This window comes from Rosa chinensis, chromosome 1 (genome assembly GCF_002994745.2).
Source record: "Rosa chinensis cultivar Old Blush chromosome 1, RchiOBHm-V2, whole genome shotgun sequence".
NCBI classification, from domain to species: domain Eukaryota; kingdom Viridiplantae; phylum Streptophyta; class Magnoliopsida; order Rosales; family Rosaceae; genus Rosa; species Rosa chinensis.
Genome location: NC_037088.1, coordinates 4,918,762 through 4,944,551, shown reverse-complemented (window position 1 = coordinate 4,944,551; position 25,790 = coordinate 4,918,762). Strand labels below are relative to the sequence as shown.

Sequence of the window (25,790 nt, the reverse complement as noted above, 5' to 3'; positions counted from 1 at the left end):
TAATCAACACATTATTCCCATATGCTTTCTGATAAGTTGAATTTTTGCAAATGATACAAAGCATCATTATGGTACTTTTATGTGCATATCATCACTTCAAGCATAAGTCACACAAGACAATGATCTCATAAATAATAAAACAACAGAGGTAGACATACACATACTATCAATCTTTAACTGCTTCCTGACTTGTGAATGAGTTCCACAATTAGAAGAAGTTCTTGTTCTTCAAACTTTCAACAGTATCCTTCAGAGACACTTCAAGCGGAGTATACTTTACACCCAAAGTTTGGGTTCTTTTCTTGGATACCTGGTTGGTTGGTGTGAAAGGCTTGTCATCTGCACATCTGTCAAAAATAGAGACTAGATTGTGAGTTCCAATATTCTGTATTGGGCAATTATGAAAATGTTTACATTATCCGACTGTACTAAGCATAACATTTACTTTTAGAAAGTACTGAAGACACAACAAGGTGAAAAGGAAGGATATAGAAAAGATCTATTTACAGATATTAACTTGACCAAATAAACTCCCTCCTCCTCTGTAAAAAAAATAATGTAGGTTTAAAACAGATATTGTCCAAATTTACGTTTATTAGGTACTCAATCATGCCAGAAGTAACATGCATTATGTATCCTCGTAAGCACATACTGACTATGCAAAAGGGAAAGTAATGAAATCTAGATGTACCGTTAATGACCAAGTAAACCTGCACTGTTCTTACAGCTACCTCTAAAACACATAGAGGTATGGCATGTGACAATTTGATTATATTAGCAACTTACTTATCTGGAAGATTGAGAGCAGGGGAGATCTCGTACAACATTTTCACAACCTCTGAACAGTGTTTTGCGCTTCCAACTAAACAATAACGTCCACTAGCTGATGGGTTTTCAAAGGCTAGAATATGTGCAATAGCAACATCTCTAACATCAACAAGTCTGTAAGTTCTGTTGGGAAACTTTTCGGTCCCTGCATCGTATCAATTAAACTATTATCAAGAAAAATAATTTTCTTGGCAGATTGTTTAAGACATCCATCAAGCTGAAGGGCAAACTAACTTTCACTTTTAAGTTTATAACACAAAGCTACCAGGCTACATAGGAATGACAATTTGGCAATATGACATATTGTGCGGAAGTAATTTTCAAACATTACATCCCTCAACCTGACTCCCCACCCCCTTTTCAGCAGAAATATCCGTATATAATCATGCAAATGATTATATTGTGAATGTGGAAGCAGCATTTCAATATAATAGTGAGATACCGACCTTATTTTCCCGCTTTTAGACAACCAGGTTTAGCATTGGCCGCAGACACCACTCTTGGACAACAATTGGCTCCCCTTGGTTTACTTTCGCATTTGGCAGAAGAGTGTTTTGAGGTTTTGTTCAAGTGTCCAGAATTTTCTACAGAACAGTATGCAATGTTTCCAAAGCCAAGGACAACTAAAAAAATAGAGGCCGAATTGAAAAATTCCGAGCCTAGGTGTATGCAACTTGAGAGTGACCTTCAGGACACTAGTTGTACCTTGGGTTCTCTTAAAACTCCCTTTAGCCGTGTAATGATGATTTATGTATGTGGCTCTTTTGTCGGCCATTGGCCGGTTTTTGTAAACAATTGAGACTTATGGGCCGATGAAAAACTAATTAATTATTTGCTTGCCGGTAGATTATCATAAACATTGTTGTGTCATGTATAGACAATATCTTGTAGTAGTATGTACAAGTGGAGCATAATGGCCACGCAAACCGACTGGAAAAATCTAATAAAAATAATAATCTTTTCGGCTTAATTGCATCGGCCAGAATCAAGATGGCCTAAATATATATACATTATAAACTAGTGGCCATCTTTTGGTTGCATCGGCCGATATCTTCCAACTGCAGTTCTTCTTCCTGTTGTTCTATAATATATTCCATCAAGTTGATGGCCGAGTTAGACTTGGTAGTCCTGTCGGCCCAATAGGCCAGCAAACGTCCTAAAATAGATAGGACTGCGGCCTTTCTTTCTAGAGACCTTGGGTCTCTAGACATTGATATTGTCCTTGAAGAGGTCAACCAGGGTTGGATGCTCTGCATCTTGCAAAACATCCTCACTCCCTAGGTTGACAATTTTCTGGGCCATAACTTGGGTAGGTCTGCCCTTGCTATCTCGTCCACTGAAAGTGAAATAACCAATATCGTCCTCATAAAACCTTGCTTCTACTACATTGGTGGATGCTTGAAATGGATTATTGTCTGCTGGAATGACCTCAATTTTGTCTCCATGCCAGAAGATCAAAACTTGATGCAGGGAAGAAGGTACACATAAGTTCTGGTGAATCCAATCGCGGCCAAGCAACGCATTGTAATGAGCAGATGAATCGACCACGAAGAAAGCTGTCATGTTTGTCTTTTCCCCCACTGTGACATCGAGTGGGAGGATACCTCTTGGCCTGCTCTTCCCGCCAGAGAAGTTGCTCACTATAATGTCTGAAGGTAGCAAATCGGATTCAGTTCTGCGTAATTTCTTCATAACGGCTGTAGGTAATACATTAACCGCTGCACCAGTGTCCACCAAAACTTTCGTTATTGGATATCCCTCTATGTAAGCCGTGATGTATTAGGGCTTCAAATGTTGAGCCATTTTGGCCGTTGGTTTTGTGAGTACCACACGGCCGTCTTCATCCTTCAGCTGGGCAACGGCTTCATCAATCTCAAATCGAGGTTGTTGATTGGCAACAAAGTCGCCAATCAGTTCATTTGACTGACCTGGTTGAGCTTTGAGTTCTGAAGGTATGACATAAACCATGTTGATGTCCATTGTATTACCTTCTCCTTTTCCAAAGGCGGCCTCGCCCTTGTAAAACGGGGATAAGGTTTCCATGTCAAAAGCTGTGTCATCTCCTATGTCGTAGTCGATTCCAGCTTCATTATCATAGTCACCTTGTTCCTCTTCTTCCCCATAATCGACTTCCTCATCACCATCGTCTCCAAAATCGTCTTGCTTACCATTGTTCGTGGCAGCACCTTCTACCATGTCCTCATCTTTCATCTGTTGATTGAGACTGGCTTGCTCTTTCTTTAATTCTTCAATGGCCCCTGTTGTCAGCTTGGTGGATGCCTTCTCTGTCTCTGCTTGCCACTCGATTGCACGAGTCCGCAGGTATTTGGACAAATTATCTAGTAATTTGCTCTTGGCGGACGTGAATCCATAAATCTCAGCAGCTGGATGTTGTTTATGGTAGGTGCGGAGGTAAGTTAAGTCAGCATCAGAAATAGGCAAGTTATCAGTATTGGCTTCCAGCTTACAATTCTCCATCATTGCCTGATAACTGATTTTTAAGCCGATGCTAGAATCTTCAGTGATGAGGTATGACTCTGAAGACAGATCCTTTTCCAACATTTTCATCATCGCGCTTTCCTGCTCAGTTAGGCCATAAGTGGCCAATGTTGAATACATCCTATGATATTTTTTTCATCATCCCCAGATCTTGATTTGAGAACGGCGGATCCTGTCCTCTCAGTACTCTTATGGTAGGGACTTTTCCATTTGGTGTCTTATCCATAGCCGCCTTCTGTACTTCCTTCTGTTGTTCAATATCCTTATCTTTGGCATCGGCCTTCGCTTGCTCTTCAGTTGCGAAGTCTTTCTTTTCTAAATAATCATCAAGTTCCCTTGCGAGCTGGACCTCTTCTGGCGTTATGCCATAGGTTTCCTCAGCCGAGTGACTTCTATGAAAATATCTAAGGAAATGAAAGTCGGCTTTTGAAACTGGAATTTGAGCGACTATATCCTTCTTTTGGATTCCTTTGCGATGTGCTTGATACAAATCTTTTAAACCAGGTGTAATGAATCGGCTATGGAAACCCTGCCGAATCAGAGCATGATCGGCATCATAATTTGCTACTATTGTATTGAGAATATAGTCTTGACTCCTTGGAAGCCCATAAATTGCAAGGGCTGAATGTTTCTGGTGAAACTTTCTCATTGTTTCTAATTCTGCCAACTTAAATGGAGGGTTGAGATGTTTGAAGATCTTAACCCCTCCTTCAGTAAACAGCAGATAAGGTAGCTTTGGAAAGCTAAGAACATTCTCAAACTGGTCACCGATGGTCTCAAGTTCCATAGGTTCTCCTGAATCCTTATGAAAGTCCTCTCTTATTATAGGGGCTTCTTTGTTATCTGCTTCAGTTGAGCGTCTGACTTCCTGCCCTTCTGACCCTTGCTGCCTTGCGGCCGCCACTTCCCTTTGCATACGTCTCTTTTGAGTTTTTGTTAAAGGGGAAAATGGCTGATCTCTGGCCGCTCGGCCATACCACCTATTATCATGAGTAACTGGTGGCCGATATGTCCTATAAGGTCTACGACCTCTATTTCTAGCAAAATAATCTTGGTCAAAACCTGATCGTCGTCGGCCATTGAAACCATCAGCAAAATTTCCCTCAAGTCGTCCGCTTTCGGCGTTTTCAGATTCCTTTATCCTCTTAAACACACTTTGGGAAGTTTGTTGTCCAAACTTGATTATCCAAGGGACTGGAGATCTACACGGATCAAGAGACAATTGTAAAGTGAGGCACCTTCATTCAGAGGCAACTTCAAATCCATCAGGGAGGCACCTTGTTTTCTCTTTGACTGACGAATGAATTATCAGCAAGGTTTGCAAAGTGTTCTGACCATTCACCATAGCCGCCATTGTTTGGTTCAGTTGCTCAAGAGACGTTTGCAATCCTCTGATTGATCGGTTAGTATTCTCTCCCAAAGCAGTAGCTAAGTGATCTACCAACGTTCTATTGTTGATTTCTCCTCGGATAGCGAGTTCATTCGTCTGCAATTTAAAAACCTCATTCAATGCTTTGTACATATACTCGGCTGACACTCCGGCCGGTCCTAAATAATCAGCTTCCACAGTATCTCTAACTCTACCATCTCGTGCTGCATAGATGATAGCACCGGGAGTGGTTGCACTATTCGAGGCACTCTGAAAAGCATTAAGTGGCGAGCCTCTAGACGAACTTTCAGTAGATTGCCTGGCCAAGGCTGCGTTAGCGGCCGCTCATCTCATGTCTTCTTGCCTTGCAGCGGCGTCGGCTGCCGCGGCTTGTGTAGCCTCCTGTCTTGCGGCTAGTTCGGCTGCTGCAGTCTTTGCTGCTTCTTGTGCTCTACGTTCATCGGCTGTTTGCTCTGCCGACGAAGAGTCTGACGTCCCATTCCCACTTGACTCAAGTGACATTCTGATTGGAGTAAGATCGAGCTTCGGCCGTGATGGACAAAAAGTTGAATTATGTCCTGACTCCCCACACCGAAGACACTTCTTTCCCCTGTTTACACTGTATGGGTTGCCTTGTTTTTGTTGACTAACCTCCTTCCCTTGCATTCAACCTTACTAAGAAAATAGTAATCTTGAGTCCCACTGGGCGTGCCAAAAGATGTTGCCTCTGAAAATCACCTCGGCCTATACAGCCGAGGGATCAAGGAACAAATGTCCTTCTCGATGAATGGATGCGGAGCGTGCCAGCACAGGGCCAGAAGGCCAGGTGTGCAACTGTAGGTGTAGTGAATATAGATCTGACTTATCAAGCAATTGTTAGCCAAGGAAGAAACTTATTCTCGGCTGCGATTCGATGCCTCTAGATTAAGGACTTGGTGGCTGAAGGTCGGGTGAGTTAGGTACGGTCGTGAGAGTATGAGTAAATATAAGATTAATAGCTACTATGCGACTACGAACAGTAAATAGCACGATCAAACAAGTAATGCATAAAGACAATAAGGAGCAAATAAAAGATAACAACGAAACTAAAAACTGGAATGGCTGCAAATTATTAACTATTGTTTGAAAGAAAACAAAGAGAACAATTCAAAATCGATACTAGGCTACAAAAAAGGTAAAGTAACTGAGATTGTAACTAGCAGAGCAAATAAACTAAGGAAACAGACGGAAATTCTACCTAAGCAAAAGGTAAGACGAAATAAGTAAAGTTTGATGGCTTGAGTTTCTGGAGTTGTGTGTGTGTTGTCTTCTGTCGATGCTTCTATTTATATCGGCTGCTTTGTGACTTGAACTGATCTCTTGACTCTTTGAAGTTGAGTGGAATTCGGCCTCCTCTTGGCTCAGTGACTCTATCTTGATTCGGCTTCAATACTTATCGTCGGCTGACTTGATGCTGGACTCTATCCGGATTGGTTTTGATGGACGTCATCAACGGCTGCAATTATTCTTGAAGTAGGCTATCTTGGATTGAACTCTCCTCATTGGCTGACATGAACTTCAAGTCGATTGAAATACTACTTGATCAAACTTCATCTTTATCGCTTATCGACCTCTCTGACAATTGGCCATTATCTTTCTAAGTTGAGTTCGGATTGGAAACCAATTAGAGTATTGGCCAAGGGGCTTTTAGACAACAAACCAATGACTACGGGCCGGCCGATAACCAATGGCCTAACTTTCGAAACCCTCTATCGGCCTAGTTCTTATGTGACTTGTCTAGGACCAAAATGAATTGTCCAATTATTCATTGGCCAATATCTCTATCTATTGGCCCCCAATTACCTTTTGAGCGGCTTATTGTAACTAGAAATCAATCTAATTATGCACATTAGCTATGTCTGAGTGGACATGCAAATGTGGGTACAAACAGTATCAATTAACATTAAGTACTATAGTTGACTTAGATTAGAATTGATTACTTTTCATTAATACCATATAAACCTCCTTGAGAGATGAATATAATCAACACATTATTCCCATATGCTTTCTGATAAGTTGAATTTTTGCAAATGATACAAAGCATCATTATGGTACTTTTATGTGCATATCATCACTTCAAGCATAAGTCACACAAGACAATGATCTCATAAATAATAAAACAACAGAGGTAGACATACACATACTATCAATCTTTAACTGCTTCCTGACTTGTGAATGAGTTCCACAATTAGAAGAAGTTCTTGTTCTTCAAACTTTCAACAGTATCCTTCAGAGACACTTCAAGCGGAGTATACTTTACACCCAAAGTTTGGGTTCTTTTCTTGGATACCTGGTTGGTTGGTGTGAAAGGCTTGTCATCTGCACATCTGTCAAAAATAGAGACTAGATTGTGAGTTCCAATATTCTGTATTGGGCAATTATGAAAATGTTTACATTATCCGACTGTACTAAGCATAACATTTACTTTTAGAAAGTACTGAAGACACAACAAGGTGAAAAGGAAGGATATAGAAAAGATCTATTTACAGATATTAACTTGACCAAATAAACTCCCTCCTCCTCTGTAAAAAAAATAATGTAGGTTTAAAACAGATATTGTCCAAATTTACGTTTATTAGGTACTCAATCATGCCAGAAGTAACATGCATTATGTATCCTCGTAAGCACATACTGACTATGCAAAAGGGAAAGTAATGAAATCTAGATGTACCGTTAATGACCAAGTAAACCTGCACTGTTCTTACAGCTACCTCTAAAACACATAGAGGTATGGCATGTGACAATTTGATTATATTAGCAACTTACTTATCTGGAAGATTGAGAGCAGGGGAGATCTCGTACAACATTTTCACAACCTCTGAACAGTGTTTTGCGCTTCCAACTAAACAATAACGTCCACTAGCTGATGGGTTTTCAAAGGCTAGAATATGTGCAATAGCAACATCTCTAACATCAACAAGTCTGTAAGTTCTGTTGGGAAACTTTTCGGTCCCTGCATCGTATCAATTAAACTATTATCAAGAAAAATAATTTTCTTGGCAGATTGTTTAAGACATCCATCAAGCTGAAGGGCAAACTAACTTTCACTTTTAAGTTTATAACACAAAGCTACCAGGCTACATAGGAATGACAATTTGGCAATATGACATATTGTGCGGAAGTAATTTTCAAACATTACATCCCTCAACCTGACTCCCCACCCCCTTTTCAGCAGAAATATCCGTATATAATCATGCAAATGATTATATTGTGAATGTGGAAGCAGCATTTCAATATAATAGTGAGATACCGACCTTATTTTCCCGCTTTTAGACAACCAGGTTTAGCATTGGCCGCAGACACCACTCTTGGACAACAATTGGCTCCCCTTGGTTTACTTTCGCATTTGGCAGAAGAGTGTTTTGAGGTTTTGTTCAAGTGTCCAGAATTTTCTACAGAACAGTATGCAATGTTTCCAAAGCCAAGGACAACTAAAAAAAATAGAGGCCGAATTGAAAAATTCCGAGCCTAGGTGTATGCAACTTGAGAGTGACCTTCAGGACACTAGTTGTACCTTGGGTTCTCTTAAAACTCCCTTTAGCCGTGTAATGATGATTTATGTATGTGGCTCTTTTGTCGGCCATTGGCCGGTTTTTGTAAACAATTGAGACTTATGGGCCGATGAAAAACTAATTAATTATTTGCTTGCCGGTAGATTATCATAAACATTGTTGTGTCATGTATAGACAATATCTTGTAGTAGTATGTACAAGTGGAGCATAATGGCCACGCAAACCGACTGGAAAAATCTAATAAAAATAATAATCTTTTCGGCTTAATTGCATCGGCCAGAATCAAGATGGCCTAAATATATATACATTATAAACTAGTGGCCATCTTTTGGTTGCATCGGCCGATATCTTCCAACTGCAGTTCTTCTTCCTGTTGTTCTATAATATATTCCATCAAGTTGATGGCCGAGTTAGACTTGGTAGTCCTGTCGGCCCAATAGGCCAGCAAACGTCCTAAAATAGATAGGACTGCGGCCTTTCTTTCTAGAGACCTTGGGTCTCTAGACATTGATATTGTCCTTGAAGAGGTCAACCAGGGTTGGATGCTCTGCATCTTGCAAAACATCCTCACTCCCTAGGTTGACAATTTTCTGGGCCATAACTTGGGTAGGTCTGCCCTTGCTATCTCGTCCACTGAAAGTGAAATAACCAATATCGTCCTCATAAAACCTTGCTTCTACTACATTGGTGGATGCTTGAAATGGATTATTGTCTGCTGGAATGACCTCAATTTTGTCTCCATGCCAGAAGATCAAAACTTGATGCAGGGAAGAAGGTACACATAAGTTCTGGTGAATCCAATCGCGGCCAAGCAACGCATTGTAATGAGCAGATGAATCGACCACGAAGAAAGCTGTCATGTTTGTCTTTTCCCCCACTGTGACATCGAGTGGGAGGATACCTCTTGGCCTGCTCTTCCCGCCAGAGAAGTTGCTCACTATAATGTCTGAAGGTAGCAAATCGGATTCAGTTCTGCGTAATTTCTTCATAACGGCTGTAGGTAATACATTAACCGCTGCACCAGTGTCCACCAAAACTTTCGTTATTGGATATCCCTCTATGTAAGCCGTGATGTATTAGGGCTTCAAATGTTGAGCCATTTTGGCCGTTGGTTTTGTGAGTACCACACGGCCGTCTTCATCCTTCAACTGGGCAACGGCTTCATCAATCTCAAATCGAGGTTGTTGATTGGCAACAAAGTCGCCAATCAGTTCATTTGACTGACCTGGTTGAGCTTTGAGTTCTGAAGGTATGACATAAACCATGTTGATGTCCATTGTATTACCTTCTCCTTTTCCAAAGGCGGCCTCGCCCTTGTAAAACGGGGATAAGGTTTCCATGTCAAAAGCTGTGTCATCTCCTATGTCGTAGTCGATTCCAGCTTCATTATCATAGTCACCTTGTTCCTCTTCTTCCCCATAATCGACTTCCTCATCACCATCGTCTCCAAAATCGTCTTGCTTACCATTGTTCGTGGCAGCACCTTCTACCATGTCCTCATCTTTCAACTGTTGATTGAGACTGGCTTGCTCTTTCTTTAATTCTTCAATGGCCCCTGTTGTCAGCTTGGTGGATGCCTTCTCTGTCTCTGCTTGCCACTCGATTGCACGAGTCCGCAGGTATTTGGACAAATTATCTAGTAATTTGCTCTTGGCGGACGTGAATCCATAAATCTCAGCAGCTGGATGTTGTTTATGGTAGGTGCGGAGGTAAGTTAAGTCAGCATCAGAAATAGGCAAGTTATCAGTATTGGCTTCCAGCTTACAATTCTCCATCATTGCCTGATAACTGATTTTTAAGCCGATGCTAGAATCTTCAGTGATGAGGTATGACTCTGAAGACAGATCCTTTTCCAACATTTTCATCATCGCGCTTTCCTGCTCAGTTAGGCCATAAGTGGCCAATGTTGAATACATCCTATGATATTTTTTTCATCATCCCCAGATCTTGATTTGAGAACGGCGGATCCTGTCCTCTCAGTACTCTTATGGTAGGGACTTTTCCATTTGGTGTCTTATCCATAGCCGCCTTCTGTACTTCCTTCTGTTGTTCAATATCCTTATCTTTGGCATCGGCCTTCGCTTGCTCTTCAGTTGCGAAGTCTTTCTTTTCTAAATAATCATCAAGTTCCCTTGCGAGCTGGACCTCTTCTGGCGTTATGCCATAGGTTTCCTCAGCCGAGTGACTTCTATGAAAATATCTAAGGAAATGAAAGTCGGCTTTTGAAACTGGAATTTGAGCGACTATATCCTTCTTTTGGATTCCTTTGCGATGTGCTTGATACAAATCTTTTAAACCAGGTGTAATGAATCGGCTATGGAAACCCTGCCGAATCAGAGCATGATCGGCATCATAATTTGCTACTATTGTATTGAGAATATAGTCTTGACTCCTTGGAAGCCCATAAATTGCAAGGGCTGAATGTTTCTGGTGAAACTTTCTCATTGTTTCTAATTCTGCCAACTTAAATGGAGGGTTGAGATGTTTGAAGATCTTAACCCCTCCTTCAGTAAACAGCAGATAAGGTAGCTTTGGAAAGCTAAGAACATTCTCAAACTGGTCACCGATGGTCTCAAGTTCCATAGGTTCTCCTGAATCCTTATGAAAGTCCTCTCTTATTATAGGGGCTTCTTTGTTATCTGCTTCAGTTGAGCGTCTGACTTCCTGCCCTTCTGACCCTTGCTGCCTTGCGGCCGCCACTTCCCTTTGCATACGTCTCTTTTGAGTTTTTGTTAAAGGGGAAAATGGCTGATCTCTGGCCGCTCGGCCATACCACCTATTATCATGAGTAACTGGTGGCCGATATGTCCTATAAGGTCTACGACCTCTATTTCTAGCAAAATAATCTTGGTCAAAACCTGATCGTCGTCGGCCATTGAAACCATCAGCAAAATTTCCCTCAAGTCGTCCGCTTTCGGCGTTTTCAGATTCCTTTATCCTCTTAAACACACTTTGGGAAGTTTGTTGTCCAAACTTGATTATCCAAGGGACTGGAGATCTACACGGATCAAGAGACAATTGTAAAGTGAGGCACCTTCATTCAGAGGCAACTTCAAATCCATCAGGGAGGCACCTTGTTTTCTCTTTGACTGACGAATGAATTATCAGCAAGGTTTGCAAAGTGTTCTGACCATTCACCATAGCCGCCATTGTTTGGTTCAGTTGCTCAAGAGACGTTTGCAATCCTCTGATTGATCGGTTAGTATTCTCTCCCAAAGCAGTAGCTAAGTGATCTACCAACGTTCTATTGTTGATTTCTCCTCGGATAGCGAGTTCATTCGTCTGCAATTTAAAAACCTCATTCAATGCTTTGTACATATACTCGGCTGACACTCCGGCCGGTCCTAAATAATCAGCTTCCACAGTATCTCTAACTCTACCATCTCGTGCTGTATAGATGATAGCACCGGGAGTGGTTGCACTATTCGAGGCACTCTGAAAAGCATTAAGTGGCGAGCCTCTAGACGAACTTTCAGTAGATTGCCTGGCCAAGGCTGCGTTAGCGGCCGCTCATCTCATGTCTTCTTGCCTTGCAGCGGCGTCGGCTGCCGCGGCTTGTGTAGCCTCCTGTCTTGCGGCTAGTTCGGCTGCTGCAGTCTTTGCTGCTTCTTGTGCTCTACGTTCATCGGCTGTTTGCTCTGCCGACGAAGAGTCTGACGTCCCATTCCCACTTGACTCAAGTGACATTCTGATTGGAGTAAGATCGAGCTTCGGCCGTGATGGACAAAAAGTTGAATTATGTCCTGACTCCCCACACCGAAGACACTTCTTTCCCCTGTTTACACTGTATGGGTTGCCTTGTTTTTGTTGACTAACCTCCTTCCCTTGCATTCAACCTTACTAAGAAAATAGTAATCTTGAGTCCCACTGGGCGTGCCAAAAGATGTTGCCTCTGAAAATCACCTCGGCCTATACAGCCGAGGGATCAAGGAACAAATGTCCTTCTCGATGAATGGATGCGGAGCGTGCCAGCACAGGGCCAGAAGGCCAGGTGTGCAACTGTAGGTGTAGTGAATATAGATCTGACTTATCAAGCAATTGTTAGCCAAGGAAGAAACTTATTCTCGGCTGCGATTCGATGCCTCTAGATTAAGGACTTGGTGGCTGAAGGTCGGGTGAGTTAGGTACGGTCGTGAGAGTATGAGTAAATATAAGATTAATAGCTACTATGCGACTACGAACAGTAAATAGCACGATCAAACAAGTAATGCATAAAGACAATAAGGAGCAAATAAAAGATAACAACGAAACTAAAAACTGGAATGGCTGCAAATTATTAACTATTGTTTGAAAGAAAACAAAGAGAACAATTCAAAATCGATACTAGGCTACAAAAAAGGTAAAGTAACTGAGATTGTAACTAGCAGAGCAAATAAACTAAGGAAACAGACGGAAATTCTACCTAAGCAAAAGGTAAGACGAAATAAGTAAAGTTTGATGGCTTGAGTTTCTGGAGTTGTGTGTGTGTTGTCTTCTGTCGATGCTTCTATTTATATCGGCTGCTTTGTGACTTGAACTGATCTCTTGACTCTTTGAAGTTGAGTGGAATTCGGCCTCCTCTTGGCTCAGTGACTCTATCTTGATTCGGCTTCAATACTTATCGTCGGCTGACTTGATGCTGGACTCTATCCGGATTGGTTTTGATGGACGTCATCAACGGCTGCAATTATTCTTGAAGTAGGCTATCTTGGATTGAACTCTCCTCATTGGCTGACATGAACTTCAAGTCGATTGAAATACTACTTGATCAAACTTCATCTTTATCGCTTATCGACCTCTCTGACAATTGGCCATTATCTTTCTAAGTTGAGTTCGGATTGGAAACCAATTAGAGTATTGGCCAAGGGGCTTTTAGACAACAAACCAATGACTACGGGCCGGCCGATAACCAATGGCCTAACTTTCGAAACCCTCTATCGGCCTAGTTCTTATGTGACTTGTCTAGGACCAAAATGAATTGTCCAATTATTCATTGGCCAATATCTCTATCTATTGGCCCCCAATTACCTTTTGAGCGGCTTATTGTAACTAGAAATCAATCTAATTATGCACATTAGCTATGTCTGAGTGGACATGCAAATGTGGGTACAAACAGTATCAATTAACATTAAGTACTATAGTTGACTTAGATTAGAATTGATTACTTTTCATTAATACCATATAAACCTCCTTGAGAGATGAATATAATCAACACATTATTCCCATATGCTTTCTGATAAGTTGAATTTTTGCAAATGATACAAAGCATCATTATGGTACTTTTATGTGCATATCATCACTTCAAGCATAAGTCACACAAGACAATGATCTCATAAATAATAAAACAACAGAGGTAGACATACACATACTATCAATCTTTAACTGCTTCCTGACTTGTGAATGAGTTCCACAATTAGAAGAAGTTCTTGTTCTTCAAACTTTCAACAGTATCCTTCAGAGACACTTCAAGCGGAGTATACTTTACACCCAAAGTTTGGGTTCTTTTCTTGGATACCTGGTTGGTTGGTGTGAAAGGCTTGTCATCTGCACATCTGTCAAAAATAGAGACTAGATTGTGAGTTCCAATATTCTGTATTGGGCAATTATGAAAATGTTTACATTATCCGACTGTACTAAGCATAACATTTACTTTTAGAAAGTACTGAAGACACAACAAGGTGAAAAGGAAGGATATAGAAAAGATCTATTTACAGATATTAACTTGACCAAATAAACTCCCTCCTCCTCTGTAAAAAAAATAATGTAGGTTTAAAACAGATATTGTCCAAATTTACGTTTATTAGGTACTCAATCATGCCAGAAGTAACATGCATTATGTATCCTCGTAAGCACATACTGACTATGCAAAAGGGAAAGTAATGAAATCTAGATGTACCGTTAATGACCAAGTAAACCTGCACTGTTCTTACAGCTACCTCTAAAACACATAGAGGTATGGCATGTGACAATTTGATTATATTAGCAACTTACTTATCTGGAAGATTGAGAGCAGGGGAGATCTCGTACAACATTTTCACAACCTCTGAACAGTGTTTTGCGCTTCCAACTAAACAATAACGTCCACTAGCTGATGGGTTTTCAAAGGCTAGAATATGTGCAATAGCAACATCTCTAACATCAACAAGTCTGTAAGTTCTGTTGGGAAACTTTTCGGTCCCTGCATCGTATCAATTAAACTATTATCAAGAAAAATAATTTTCTTGGCAGATTGTTTAAGACATCCATCAAGCTGAAGGGCAAACTAACTTTCACTTTTAAGTTTATAACACAAAGCTACCAGGCTACATAGGAATGACAATTTGGCAATATGACATATTGTGCGGAAGTAATTTTCAAACATTACATCCCTCAACCTGACTCCCCACCCCCTTTTCAGCAGAAATATCCGTATATAATCATGCAAATGATTATATTGTGAATGTGGAAGCAGCATTTCAATATAATAGTTATAAGCGCATAAGAATCGCAAATTGATGATAAAAAGATCATGTAAATGACACTAATGAAAACACTATTCAAGGATGTGCTCAAGAATAATCACTATTCAAGATGTATGCTCGGTCACTATAAAATGACTAGTAGTACTCAGATCAATTTTATGTGTATAGCGCCATGGAGGCAAGGGTTCAAATGCAAGGTCTGTTATACAAACTGCAGAAGTTCTAGCAGATCAACAGTTAATTAATTGTCGCCATGATAGATAAAATGATAAAAAAGAACATGTTTTCAGATCTAAGTAATGCAATATTTTCAATGAAGTACCATTTACGAGTTTCAGAACTAGTTCCTCACTCAAGTTCAGAGTTGTCTGTAAGAGAGGGCCGATCACCCATCCCGGATTTATTGTAATAATATCAATTCCTTTTTCTTTTGCAAACTTCCAAGCAGCTTCCTCAGCTAATGTCTTTGAAAGCATATACCAAAGCTGATGAAAACCAATCCCTTAGTAAATACAATGCACATAGTTTTTCTGGCTTGAAAGCAATGAGATGAGATCAAACTCGTATTAAGTTATAGCATGGTATGCTAGGCAACCACAAAAACCATTTACACACAAACCTTTGATTTTTCACAAAAAGCAGGATCTGAAAACCAAGATTCATCGACTATTACATCAGCAGCAAGAGGTTTTCCATTAAATCCAACTGCTGCCATAGAGGATGTTATAACCACCCTTCTGATAGACTGAACCTTCACACACGATCCGAGGACATTAAGCGTACCTTTCAAAGCGGGCTCAATTAATTCTGCCTGACAAAGATTAAGAGCTAGCAACATCATAGTGCATACTGATATAGATTTTGCAGGTAAAATCAAACCGCATCATTAAATGTTGGCAGAGTATCAAATAGAACTGAATTCCATGAACTGTTGGCTTAAGATGCGACAAAGAAAAATTGGTAAACGTTTTGAAGAATGTAAAGTAAGAGATGAACCTGCGGATTAGTTGATGAGACTGAGCGTAGGACAGGGGACGCCGTATGGAAAACACATTCACATCCATCAATTGCCGTATAAAAAGACCCTTCTTCTAACAAGTCTGCTTTGAACAAATGAAGCCTTTCCTTTGCTCCATCAAGTGTGAGTAGGTGTTCTGTTTTCTTTTGATCGTCTGGAGCATGCAAAAACAGAACTTACTTAATTAAGAGTGAAAACTAAAGCTCAGATATTTAATCTGAAGATTAGTGAAAGAACTGGCTAAATTGAGCAAGTTAAATGGATGAAAAGTTGAAAAACAAAACGGGAAGGAAGACAGAAAAGAGAAGTGATGGAACAAACCTGGGTCCCGAACCGTGGCTTTGACAGTATAACCTCGTTGCAATAAGAACTTCACCAGCCATGATGCTATGAAACCAGATGCTCCCGTCACACACACAACCTTGCTTTCTCCGCAGCTCATCCTTTTTTCTCTTGTTAGCTCTGCTAGGATGCAAGTAGGAGCTGAGTTTCTTTCTATTTTTGGTGAATGAAGAATACATAGAGGAAACAGGCTTCAAACAAAGCGAGGCAAACAACTTGGGGTTTTTTTTAATAAGGACAATGGAGACCACTCAACAACTCATGCAAATATAATTAAATGGTGCATTTCTTTTTGCATTGGCGGCTACCCTTTTGTGCAATCGGACAACTACGATGACAGTGCATACGACTGTTGCATTGTTTTGGGGACGTTAATGTTGAAAATGTCCACATGTCTTGATCTCTATTGAAGCAACAACATGTTTCATAAGAATTGAAGTCATGTAACATCTTCGATAACTGTAGGGTGTCCAACGAAATGGAATTCCATCAACAGAATCTCATTCTCTCTCACTATAAAGTGAAACACTGTAATGAACACATTATATTGTTATACACATCTTCGGAGTTTGGAGATTTTATGAGAACTTTATCCCCACCTTAGTATGGAAAATTTTGTTCCTGACGCAAGACTTGCTTGCTTTTTTTTTTTTTTAGTTTCTGTTTCTGAAACTATAAAATCTACACCAACCCTTGTAACACAATGCCACGACCGGTTTTAATTGTTAATTGATCTGTTCAGTGCTCCAGTGTACAACAGACATCTAATGCTAAGCACCGTTTAAATGACAATAAATCAGAAAGTTCACAAAAGTCGAATCTACAAATACCAACTTAATTCATCAAGGGAAACAAAAAAAAAAAACATAACAACTAAACTGGTAAATCGCTGCCTTGCTCTTCCTCTCAGAATGCCAGCTTGCAGAATGCTTAACCCCAATAGATATAAACTTCAACGATAAAGCTTCCCTGTCAACCGAGCCTGTGACTGATTCTTAAGTTCCCAAGTCTTGTTTATCTATTTAGGTGTCTTCCTGTCGATGCTTACTTGTATTCATATTGCAGCATCAAGAAGTTCAATGCTAAATTCACCGCATGACAATTTAAAGCCTTGTTGCCTGTACTTTTGTATATTGTCATTAGCCCATCCATAACTTCAAAACTCTATCCTTACCACCAGAAGCAACCTTTTCACCATCTGGACTCCAATCAACAGCATAAACCTGTCAAAAATAAAATCAGAATGTGCAAATAATTTAACAGATGCCAACTAAAGAGGTATTTTATGTTAAATGTATAGAGCTTCTCAAGTATGCAACAGCTAGTTTTACAAATGGGAGAATTGGTCAATTGGTTTAGTTTTACTGTACTTACAGATATGGCTATCAATTTTGTTTTTTGGAGTCTTCCTATTTTTGTAGCATCAGACACACCTAGAGGACTTGGAAACCTTTGAATTTACATAACTAGTCTAGTTCTCTGCATTTCTTATTGAAGTGTTGTAGAAGACTTGATGGATGACAACAACAAAAAACACTCATACCAAACTACAAGATGACAAACTAAATCAATAGGCATATCACCACATAAAGCAAACTATTCGACTGAGATGCAAGAATATCAACTGCTTGTAGGGTCAAAGGAAAACATACCTCATCTGCATGACCTGGAAGGTCTTGTTTTAATTTCATAGTCTTGATATCCCAAACCTGATCATTGAGTTGAGCAACAGGTCATGGATATATCCCCGTAAAATTTAACCACTAGCAAACAACAACATAGTATACCAACCAAGGTCCAAATTAAAAAAAGACAACAATGGTAAAGAACCTAAAATTTAGATGCTGAAAAGTTGGCATCACAAATGCTGAATAGATTCATTCTTGCAGAAGGCACTACTTTGTCATAGCTCAGAAATTACTATGCACGAGGTATTAAAGATTAAAAAAAAAAAATACCTTATCTCTCATATGAGACAACAATATTAACTGAATGCCATAAGAATGAGGTGCAAAGACCTAGCTTCACATATGAACTAAATATTACCCCAGTAGCAAGTTGAGATGATTTTTGACCATGGCATTATATGATTATTGAAATGTGAAGAAATCACATTCCAATTATAAAAAAAATTTAATGGATAATGATTGTTTTTATCCATTTATACCACGTTACTTGTCATGATGTTCTTCAAATGCAATGTGAAATTTTAAAAAATCTCTCTAATTTGTCAGTAACTAAGTCCTCAAAAAAAAAAAAAATGATTATCCGTAAATGTCATACCTTCAGAGTTGAATCTTTGCTAGCACTTAAAAGTAGCCTGCTGTCTGCGGCCCAGCTGTGGGGCAATTTACAATGTCATCATTAGCCATAAACATAAGCACATCCAGAAAACAAAAACAATGAAATAAAGTCAGACCTGATCTGGTAAACAGCACCAACATGGCCCCGGAGAACTCCAAAAAACTTCCCAGTAGTACCATTCCATATCCTGACAGACCTATCAAATGAGGCACTTGCTATCCATTGCCCATCAGGTGAAAAGTAGACATGGTTTACAAGCTGTTGGCAAGAAACAGGGGAGTTATAAAACCTTTAAATGTAAAAATTTGCAACTTTATCTACCAGTTTCAAGTATCATCTAATCGTAACTGTGAGTGCCCTAAGACAAAAACATAAGCAACCGCAGAGAACAAATTACATCAGCTTATGTATTCTTATCATGAATGAGTAGTCATAACGAGCAAGCTACCAATCAGGGCTCTAGATTAAAATTGACACTACAATGAAGATGCATAATGCATTGAAATATGCTGGGAATGACAGTCTTTAAATGTCAGCAACAGCGATGAGAAATGAAAGAAGAAATCTAATTTGTTCCTTGTTTTGAAAACATTCCTGTATTCTTAAAATCAACAAAAACAGGCAATAGTGTGAAAGCATATTACCTAACAAACTCTCGCAATTGTCATCAGAGCTTGAACTCCAAGAACATTATATTAGATGTTTGCATTTGTTAAAAAAATATTTAAAAAATAAAATAAAACTCTGAAATTGCTATCTTCAAAAGACCCATTTTTTTTCATATGCAATATTTTTCCGGTGAGCAGTTGTCTGTTGGTTATTACTTATTAGGGATAACCAACACCGTGGAGGTCACAAGTTCAACTCATTACTCATAAGCATGCGCATGCTGATACAGAAGAACATAAATAGGAAAACTAAAGCAATATTACACTCCAAATAAACAGTTCAACAACTAGGATCCTCAATTAAAAGCCAAATAGTGTTGCAAATATTTTTACCTGTTGATGACCTGTCATGCGAGCTTTGGGTTGTTTGCTGACAAAAGGCTCCCATAGAAACATAGTAAAGTCATCAGATCCAGAAACCAATCGTTCAGGAGCTTTACCTTTCATTTTGTTATACCTTTCCAAAGCTACCTATATGTCAGTAAATGAAAATATAATTAATTCCACGAATGGGGACATGAAGAAAAATATTCAAAAGCAATAACATCATACAATGAATAACAGGGGGAGGCAAAAAAATTACAAAAAAGAAAGTGATTTTATTTTTGATAGGAAACATGATATCCTTTGAACTAACGAAAATTGTATCTAAAGTATGGATTAAGTGATAAGACAAGAAAAGACTGAAGATCAAGTTCCAACCAAATCAAACACCAGCCAAGATAATCAGGTGATACATTAAATTAACAAGCCTAAACAAAATGTTATGCTCATGAATGTCAAGATAATCAGGAGATGACATCTGATGTTTGACTAGATTGAAAAGTGATTCTATTAGCTACGAGGAATAAAACTACAGGGGCTAACAGAAGTACCAAACCACGCTATAGATAGTTACCTTTTTCATTTCCTCAGGAGATGAATATTGCTTGCCAGTGTGATCATAAGCTCCAGTGCGAAGAACATATTCAGTACTCAATGCAAGAGAGTTAACCCAGTGCCCATGACCCTAAAACCATATAGCATAACAGATGCAAAGATGTAAATGAAGAATATAGAAAAAGAAGATACAAGGGCATCAAGAATTAAATGAATCCCCATTCCATCTATGTTTGAATAAGAAATAAGCATACAGATGACCATAACTGATGTGAAAAAACAAGAACAATTACAGTGTTATCCAGCATTAGGAAATCCCAGTATTAAAATGAAAGAATATAACCTGAAAACAATTGTTTACAAGAAATCCATTGAACAATTAACCAACCTAACTTTCCAGAAAAATTATATGAAATCTCTTAATAAAACCTATCAAATTGATTTATTATGAAAGCACAAAAAACAAAAAAACAAAAAACAAAGATGGGAGGAGGAGGAGGGGGGGAAGGGTTTTTAATGGAAACCCAGCCTCATTTGTTCCATAAGAAATGGAGTGACGCAACAGTGAAGTATTATTTGATGAGGCAGTAATTCCAATATCATTAAAGACAAGAAAACAAGGTGTGAAAGAAGAGGAAGACATTTTATTGATGAAAGAGCCACTATAATTCAGCTAAGCGGCACTTATCTATATCTAATACAACAAAAGAATTACAGCATGGAAAAACAATAATAAAAAGAGCAATATCTCATAAAACAACATAATTACTTGTCAAGAATTCATGTCCATAAGAAAAGGAACCGGTATGGAGAAAAACATCCAAAAGCCCAATCATCAGTCTGAGCTATCAAATGGGTATTGGAACAAAATACAGCAAGGCCCATTCACCAGCCCCAAGAACTCTTTGAGCAATAAATTATGAGGCAACTTAAATGTTCTATTATGAATAGTGATGACACATAAGATGCCAAGATCAAAAGAAGGAAAAAAAAATGATAATAAAGAAACACCCTCGTGATACACTGTTATGATTTGTCAAAATCAATTCATGGTTGAATGCTGAAGCCTTGAAGGTGTGGAGAGCCTAAATGAAGTGAATGTTAATTCCTACAATAAATTTGAAGGTAACAACTTTTCTACTAACCACAGAAAAAAAAAATACTAAGAATTTTGTTAACATGAGAATACACAAAACAACAACTCCAGAAGAAAACAAATGAGGTCCTCACAAGGCAAAATGATGTACTTAGTATCTGCAATTACAACTAGCAACAATGCGAAAAACAAGGAAGAATTGAACTCATCATGGCTTGCAGGATGTACTACTACCTTTAGCTCACGAATCAGCTTCCCCTGTGTAGTCTCCCAGACCTTAATTGTACAATCTTGGGAACTGCAACAGGCAAAGTGGAGAAATTAGTTACATGTCTACAGAAAATTTCAGCTTAATAATGTAACTTAAAATAGAGACACTACAGAATTCTAGGCCCAAGACACTTTTTGAGTGAGAAAACTCAGTCATCTTTAAAATGGACTCCTCCAATAATTTTTCTATTTTCTGGGCAGCAAGGCATAACTAGAAGGCTATTAACAAGATTTAAAACTATTCACACTTGGATGTCATTAGGCATCCAATTGATTAGCCTTGTAATTACCCATAGAGTTTCATTTTTGTATAGTTTACAGAACCATCTGAACAGACCACTGGTTTCATTAAAATGGCATGAAATAAGAAAAGAGTATACCCTGTATATATAAAACCATCTCCACCCCATTTTACACAAGTTATTGCAAGTGTGTGGCCACTAAGACATATAACACATTTCTTCAACGTGATGTCCCATATGCGTGCATCACCATCTTTCCCAGCACTTACAAAGCGTCTACATGGAGCACTAAGGTGGACTGGTTCCCAAGAGATTCCAGTAATCCATTTCTTGTGGCCCTAACACACATGAACAAACCAAGATTTCATCAAAAAGCTTGTCCAAGAACACATATACCCTGAATAAGACATCTAAGATTCTCACAGAAAAGGTTATTTTCAGGACCTTCTGCTTTCAAGCAGTTGTTTCTCACAAAGGCAATCGTTCACAACACTTGGACTAGAAGTTTTTATTCACAGTAACATCTATTTGTTCCGATCTTCAAACAATAAATTTCACTTATACAGACTTATAGATGTTTATTACTCAACCAAGAACCAAAAATTTAAAATATGTAGATGATCACTCGGTAAAGGATAGAGATTTTACAGTAAGTGGATTGCCTGCTGGTTTTCCTGTCTGTGGATCCCAACATTGAAGTTCTCCAGACTTGCTCCCACTAACAAGATACTTGCCATCAGCAGACCATGCAATACAAAGAACCCAATTCTTATGTCCTGAACAAAAGAAGGTATTCTGTTATGCAAATAACAATAAGGCAAGAAGTAAACGACATACGAAAATTGGATAAACAGAACAAGATGAAATCGATTTGTTCTCACACCATAACAAGCATAATGGAATAATGTGCAGTTACCATAAGAACCCACAAGCCTATGCGACGAACTCTTAGCATTTTAAAACAAGAAAAAAATAAAAATGACTGAAAATTCTAACTGTAAGTGAATTTTCTCTTCTGTTGTTCAAGCTACAACTGAATGTAATTTTCAAATGTTATACAAACAAGAAAAGTCACCAGGATCTCAGATTCCATACCTGAACACGTGTGCAAAGGTGTCTGAGTATTAAGGTCCCATAGTCGGACAGTGGTATCACCAGAACCACTCGCCAACTGTCGACCATCAGGACTAAAAGCAACTGAAAGTACAGCTTCTGAGTGACCTGCAGTAACAACAATAACATGAATTCAATGATCACGATACAAGTCCAAGCTGCATATCAGTAACAAAAATTGCCCAAATAAAATGATTGATTGGGTCCCTCATGAAGCTCTAAAACAATTGGTTCGTACTTCAGAAGACTTTATAAATAAATATATTGGATTATGAATTGCCCAATTTATCTTCCACACTAAAACTATTTGACCATGATCAATAAATAAGGCGCTATTTGGCAATAAATATGGCCTTCGTGGAACATGCATATGAGAGAGACACTCATACCAGCAATTGTGGCCGAGCAACGATTGACTGGACGAATTCGGAAAACAGCTTGTGGTTGATAAACGATTTTGAGTACCTTCTCCACAGAAACTGCCAAGGTTTATCACCAGAAAAGAGTAATAACTAAAATTAGCAGCCACTAAAATCTTTTGACAAATATTTTCAAACTATACAGAATCATGTCATCTGAAATGTTAACAAGTATTTCCATCGTTGATTTAACTAACTTTTATTCTTCTCCGCATATTCGCCAAGCGATTGATTAAGTTCCTTATCTGCTATATAGAAAGTATAAGGCACCTTATCCTCCTGAAGCAAAACAAAACACAGACATATTACTTATAAGAGCATGAAAAAAACATAACATAAATCATTGCTTTGCTACTATATTCATCGAAGTATTGAACTATCAGCAACACAGTTTAAGTTCACATTACATTGAGCTATACATGAACCATATATCAAATTGGGTAATTGAGTTTGAAAATTCTACAAATTAAAAACATGAACTTGAACTGGCATCATCAACAAAAATGTAAACTTTAAACTATGAAACTGTAAAGCTTGAAACTTTGATGAGAAAAACTTGTGGGATTACATTGTTGAGAAGCTGATTGACGATTTGTTGAAGTTGCTGGGTGCCAGTGTGTTGAGGAAGATACAAAGACTTTCCTAATGGGGCATCTTCTGGGTCCGTCAGAAGACACATCACGTTCTTCTCCGCTGCTTCGTCTTCCATGGCCATTGCTCTTAGTTTCAACAATTGGGAATCAATATCAAATTGGGGAAGAGGAGGAGGGTAGGGTTTATGGGGTCATCAAATTTTAGGGTTTATATATGTTACTGGGTTTTTTGGTGAATGGGTTTTTACAGGGTTTTACGTCTGGGTCGGAGCAGGACCCGTTCACCCGATGGAAAAACACGAGGTAACCCGATTTATGTAAACCCAATTACCGTTCTTTTCCTCTCTTTTTCCATTTATTTAAGAAAATTAAAAAATTATAATAATAACAATCTCTTTTGTAAATATCACCATATGAGGAATTGGACTTGTTTGTTCATGTCAGGAATTGATTCAGTAAATATATATTTAATTTTTCAACTCATATCATGTAGATACGGTTAAAATATCAAACTATCCACATACAGACTTTTCAACACATTTAAATAGTTACAATCTTTATCTCAGAGAGAAAATGAATCCTTACATAGCATCAACCATGATTAGAAAGATTTTTGGCATTAGCACTCTAAGTCATTAGTCTAGGACCTCCACCTCTTGGGTCTCAAATGGTTACAGTGTGATTGACTCGCCGTCTTAAATTAGGCCATAGCATATCATGACCTAACTATGAGAAAATATAGTAAAAAAGAATCAATAGGTTAGCTCCTAAGACCAAGAGTTCATCCCCTAAAGGCATATGCAGCAATAGGTCATTTCACAGGCAATCGAGCATAGGCTGTTTATTGGTCATCAAAGACAATAAGAGGAATGTAGTGGTAGTAGGGTTGTCACTCAGTCGGTTCGAATCGGTTATAGCTATTACCAACTTCAAAACCAAAGCTTTCGGTTTCAAAATTGAGCTACCAATTACCAACCAAAATTTTCGATTTTAATCATAACTACCAAATTCGGTATTTCGGATTTCGGTATTATCAACTTTAGAACAACTAATTCTTTGTAATTAAAATTAGAACAAACAAAACTAGATTCTTCAATTTTATAGTCGTAAACTATGTACTCATCTCCTAATTATAGCTTTCTTTTGTATATATGACATCAGGTTTGAGTCATTTTCAATAAAACTAGGTTATGTAGCCATCTTTGACTAGGTTACTTAAAATATATGTACTATTAATGTAGTATATGTAGTAATGTTCATACTATTATGAAATTTTTTATGTTTATTTCTTAATATACATGTATGTGTATTAAAAACCATAGTATATAAAGGTAATATTTAGATAATCGGTAGATTCGGTATTTACCAAAACTAAACCAACTTTTTCGGTAATTTTCGATTTCAATTTTATCGGTTTTGATTACCAAAAAGTAGGTTTGCCAAACTTAAAACATCGGTTGGTATTCGGTCAGTTTGGTAATCACCAAACCAAGTGGCAGCCCTAAGAGCAAGTTCACCCGTTAGGTCACCAGGTCACCCACTATTCACTACTTTTTAGTGTTAATTTCACCATCTAGGTCACGAGCACAGTGTATTTCGTGCCCTGGGTCACCCTGTACAGTGTTCTGGGTTACCATGGTGACCTGCACAGTGTATTTCGTGACCCAGAGAATGAAAATATATACTAAAAAGTAGTGAATAGTAGGTGACCCGGTGATCCAACAAGTGAATTTGCTCTATGTGGTACCCATAGGCTGGGCATAGGCCATGGACCCCATGTTGCCAGAGCAATTCTATAAGCGATTTTTCAAGCAATGTCGAGCAATTCTATTCAAGATAAAAACACACTAATCAAACTTAGGCATGAAAGTGTGTTTTGACTGGTCACTCCAATAACCTTCAATTATTCAATTTTGCACGTCCTTGCTATAGAGAGCTCCTCCAACTTAAAGCCGTAGATGTCAAATGTCAAGAGGAGGAAGCATAAAGCCCGATTTTATAATCTTACTTGAGGAGATAGCAGAGAGAAGATCACCAATATCACGCCTTCGGTCAAAAAGAGAACAGACGATGAAGACTAGACGCAAGATCACCAAAGTCAGTTAAAAAGAGTATGACAACAATGGTCACACATAAAACCACCAAAATCATACCTTTGA

General features: G+C 38.6%; 2 protein-coding genes and 2 long non-coding RNA genes across 5 annotated transcripts; all 4 read right to left on the bottom strand.

The window, feature by feature from the left end:
* On the bottom strand, positions 1-1,184 carry LOC112182863. The gene is made up of 2 exons (XR_002929590.2): positions 787-1,184; positions 1-347 (listed from the first exon to the last, which is right to left on the bottom strand). It is a non-coding gene; the product is annotated as an uncharacterized LOC112182863 (long non-coding RNA).
* Positions 1,185-6,715: 5,531 nt separating this feature from the next.
* On the bottom strand, positions 6,716-7,902 carry LOC112182862. The gene is made up of 2 exons (XR_002929589.2): positions 7,502-7,902; positions 6,716-7,062 (listed from the first exon to the last, which is right to left on the bottom strand). It is a non-coding gene; the product is annotated as an uncharacterized LOC112182862 (long non-coding RNA).
* A 5,529-nt stretch (positions 7,903-13,431) lies between these two features.
* On the bottom strand, positions 13,432-16,253 carry LOC112182861 (phenylacetaldehyde reductase). Of its 2 annotated transcripts, none has more exons than XM_040517079.1 (6): positions 16,027-16,253; positions 15,684-15,859; positions 15,307-15,498; positions 15,040-15,172; positions 14,218-14,404; positions 13,432-13,778 (listed from the first exon to the last, which is right to left on the bottom strand). In XM_040517079.1, the coding sequence occupies exons 1-6, from the start codon at positions 16,145-16,147 to the stop codon at positions 13,640-13,642; spliced, it is 948 nt and encodes a 315-aa protein (XP_040373013.1). In that variant the 5' UTR covers positions 16,148-16,253; the 3' UTR covers positions 13,432-13,639. The 2 variants fall into 2 exon arrangements, with proteins under 2 accessions (XP_040373013.1, XP_024177188.1); XM_024321420.2 differs by having other exon boundaries at positions 15,010-15,172; positions 16,027-16,251.
* A 482-nt stretch (positions 16,254-16,735) lies between these two features.
* On the bottom strand, positions 16,736-23,851 carry LOC112165516 (notchless protein homolog). Its single transcript, XM_024302096.2, has 13 exons — positions 23,607-23,851; positions 23,236-23,317; positions 23,009-23,098; positions 22,602-22,727; positions 22,155-22,282; positions 21,645-21,844; positions 21,229-21,292; positions 19,918-20,028; positions 19,353-19,490; positions 18,467-18,609; positions 18,331-18,385; positions 17,700-17,756; positions 16,736-17,270 (listed from the first exon to the last, which is right to left on the bottom strand). Exons 1-13 carry the CDS (start codon positions 23,751-23,753, stop codon positions 17,187-17,189), a joined length of 1,425 nt encoding a protein of 474 aa, XP_024157864.1. The 5' UTR covers positions 23,754-23,851; the 3' UTR covers positions 16,736-17,186.
* Between the last annotated feature and the right edge of the window lie 1,939 nt (positions 23,852-25,790).

Bases quoted from the DNA above. Each gene is read 5' to 3' on its own strand.
- LOC112165516 (XM_024302096.2), bottom strand. From the start codon at position 23,753: ATGGCCATGGAAGACGAAGCAGCGGAGAAGAACGTGATGTGTCTTCTG. The intron at 22,283-22,601 runs GTATGGAATCTG...TCTTTTGTTCAG, and splicing joins ACCTTTGCACACGTGTTCAG to GACATAAGAATTGGGTTCTT. The intron at 21,845-22,154 runs GTAAAATCTCTA...CATGTGTGTTAG, and splicing joins CAGCAGGCAATCCACTTACT to GGCCACAAGAAATGGATTAC.
- LOC112182861 (XM_024321420.2), bottom strand. From the start codon at position 16,147: ATGAGCTGCGGAGAAAGCAAGGTTGTGTGTGTGACGGGAGCATCTGGT. The intron at 15,173-15,306 runs GTTTGTGTGTAA...GGTTTTCATCAG, and splicing joins CTTTTTGTGAAAAATCAAAG to CTTTGGTATATGCTTTCAAA. The intron at 14,405-15,009 runs GTACTTCATTGA...GATACGATGCAG, and splicing joins AGTTCTGAAACTCGTAAATG to GGACCGAAAAGTTTCCCAAC.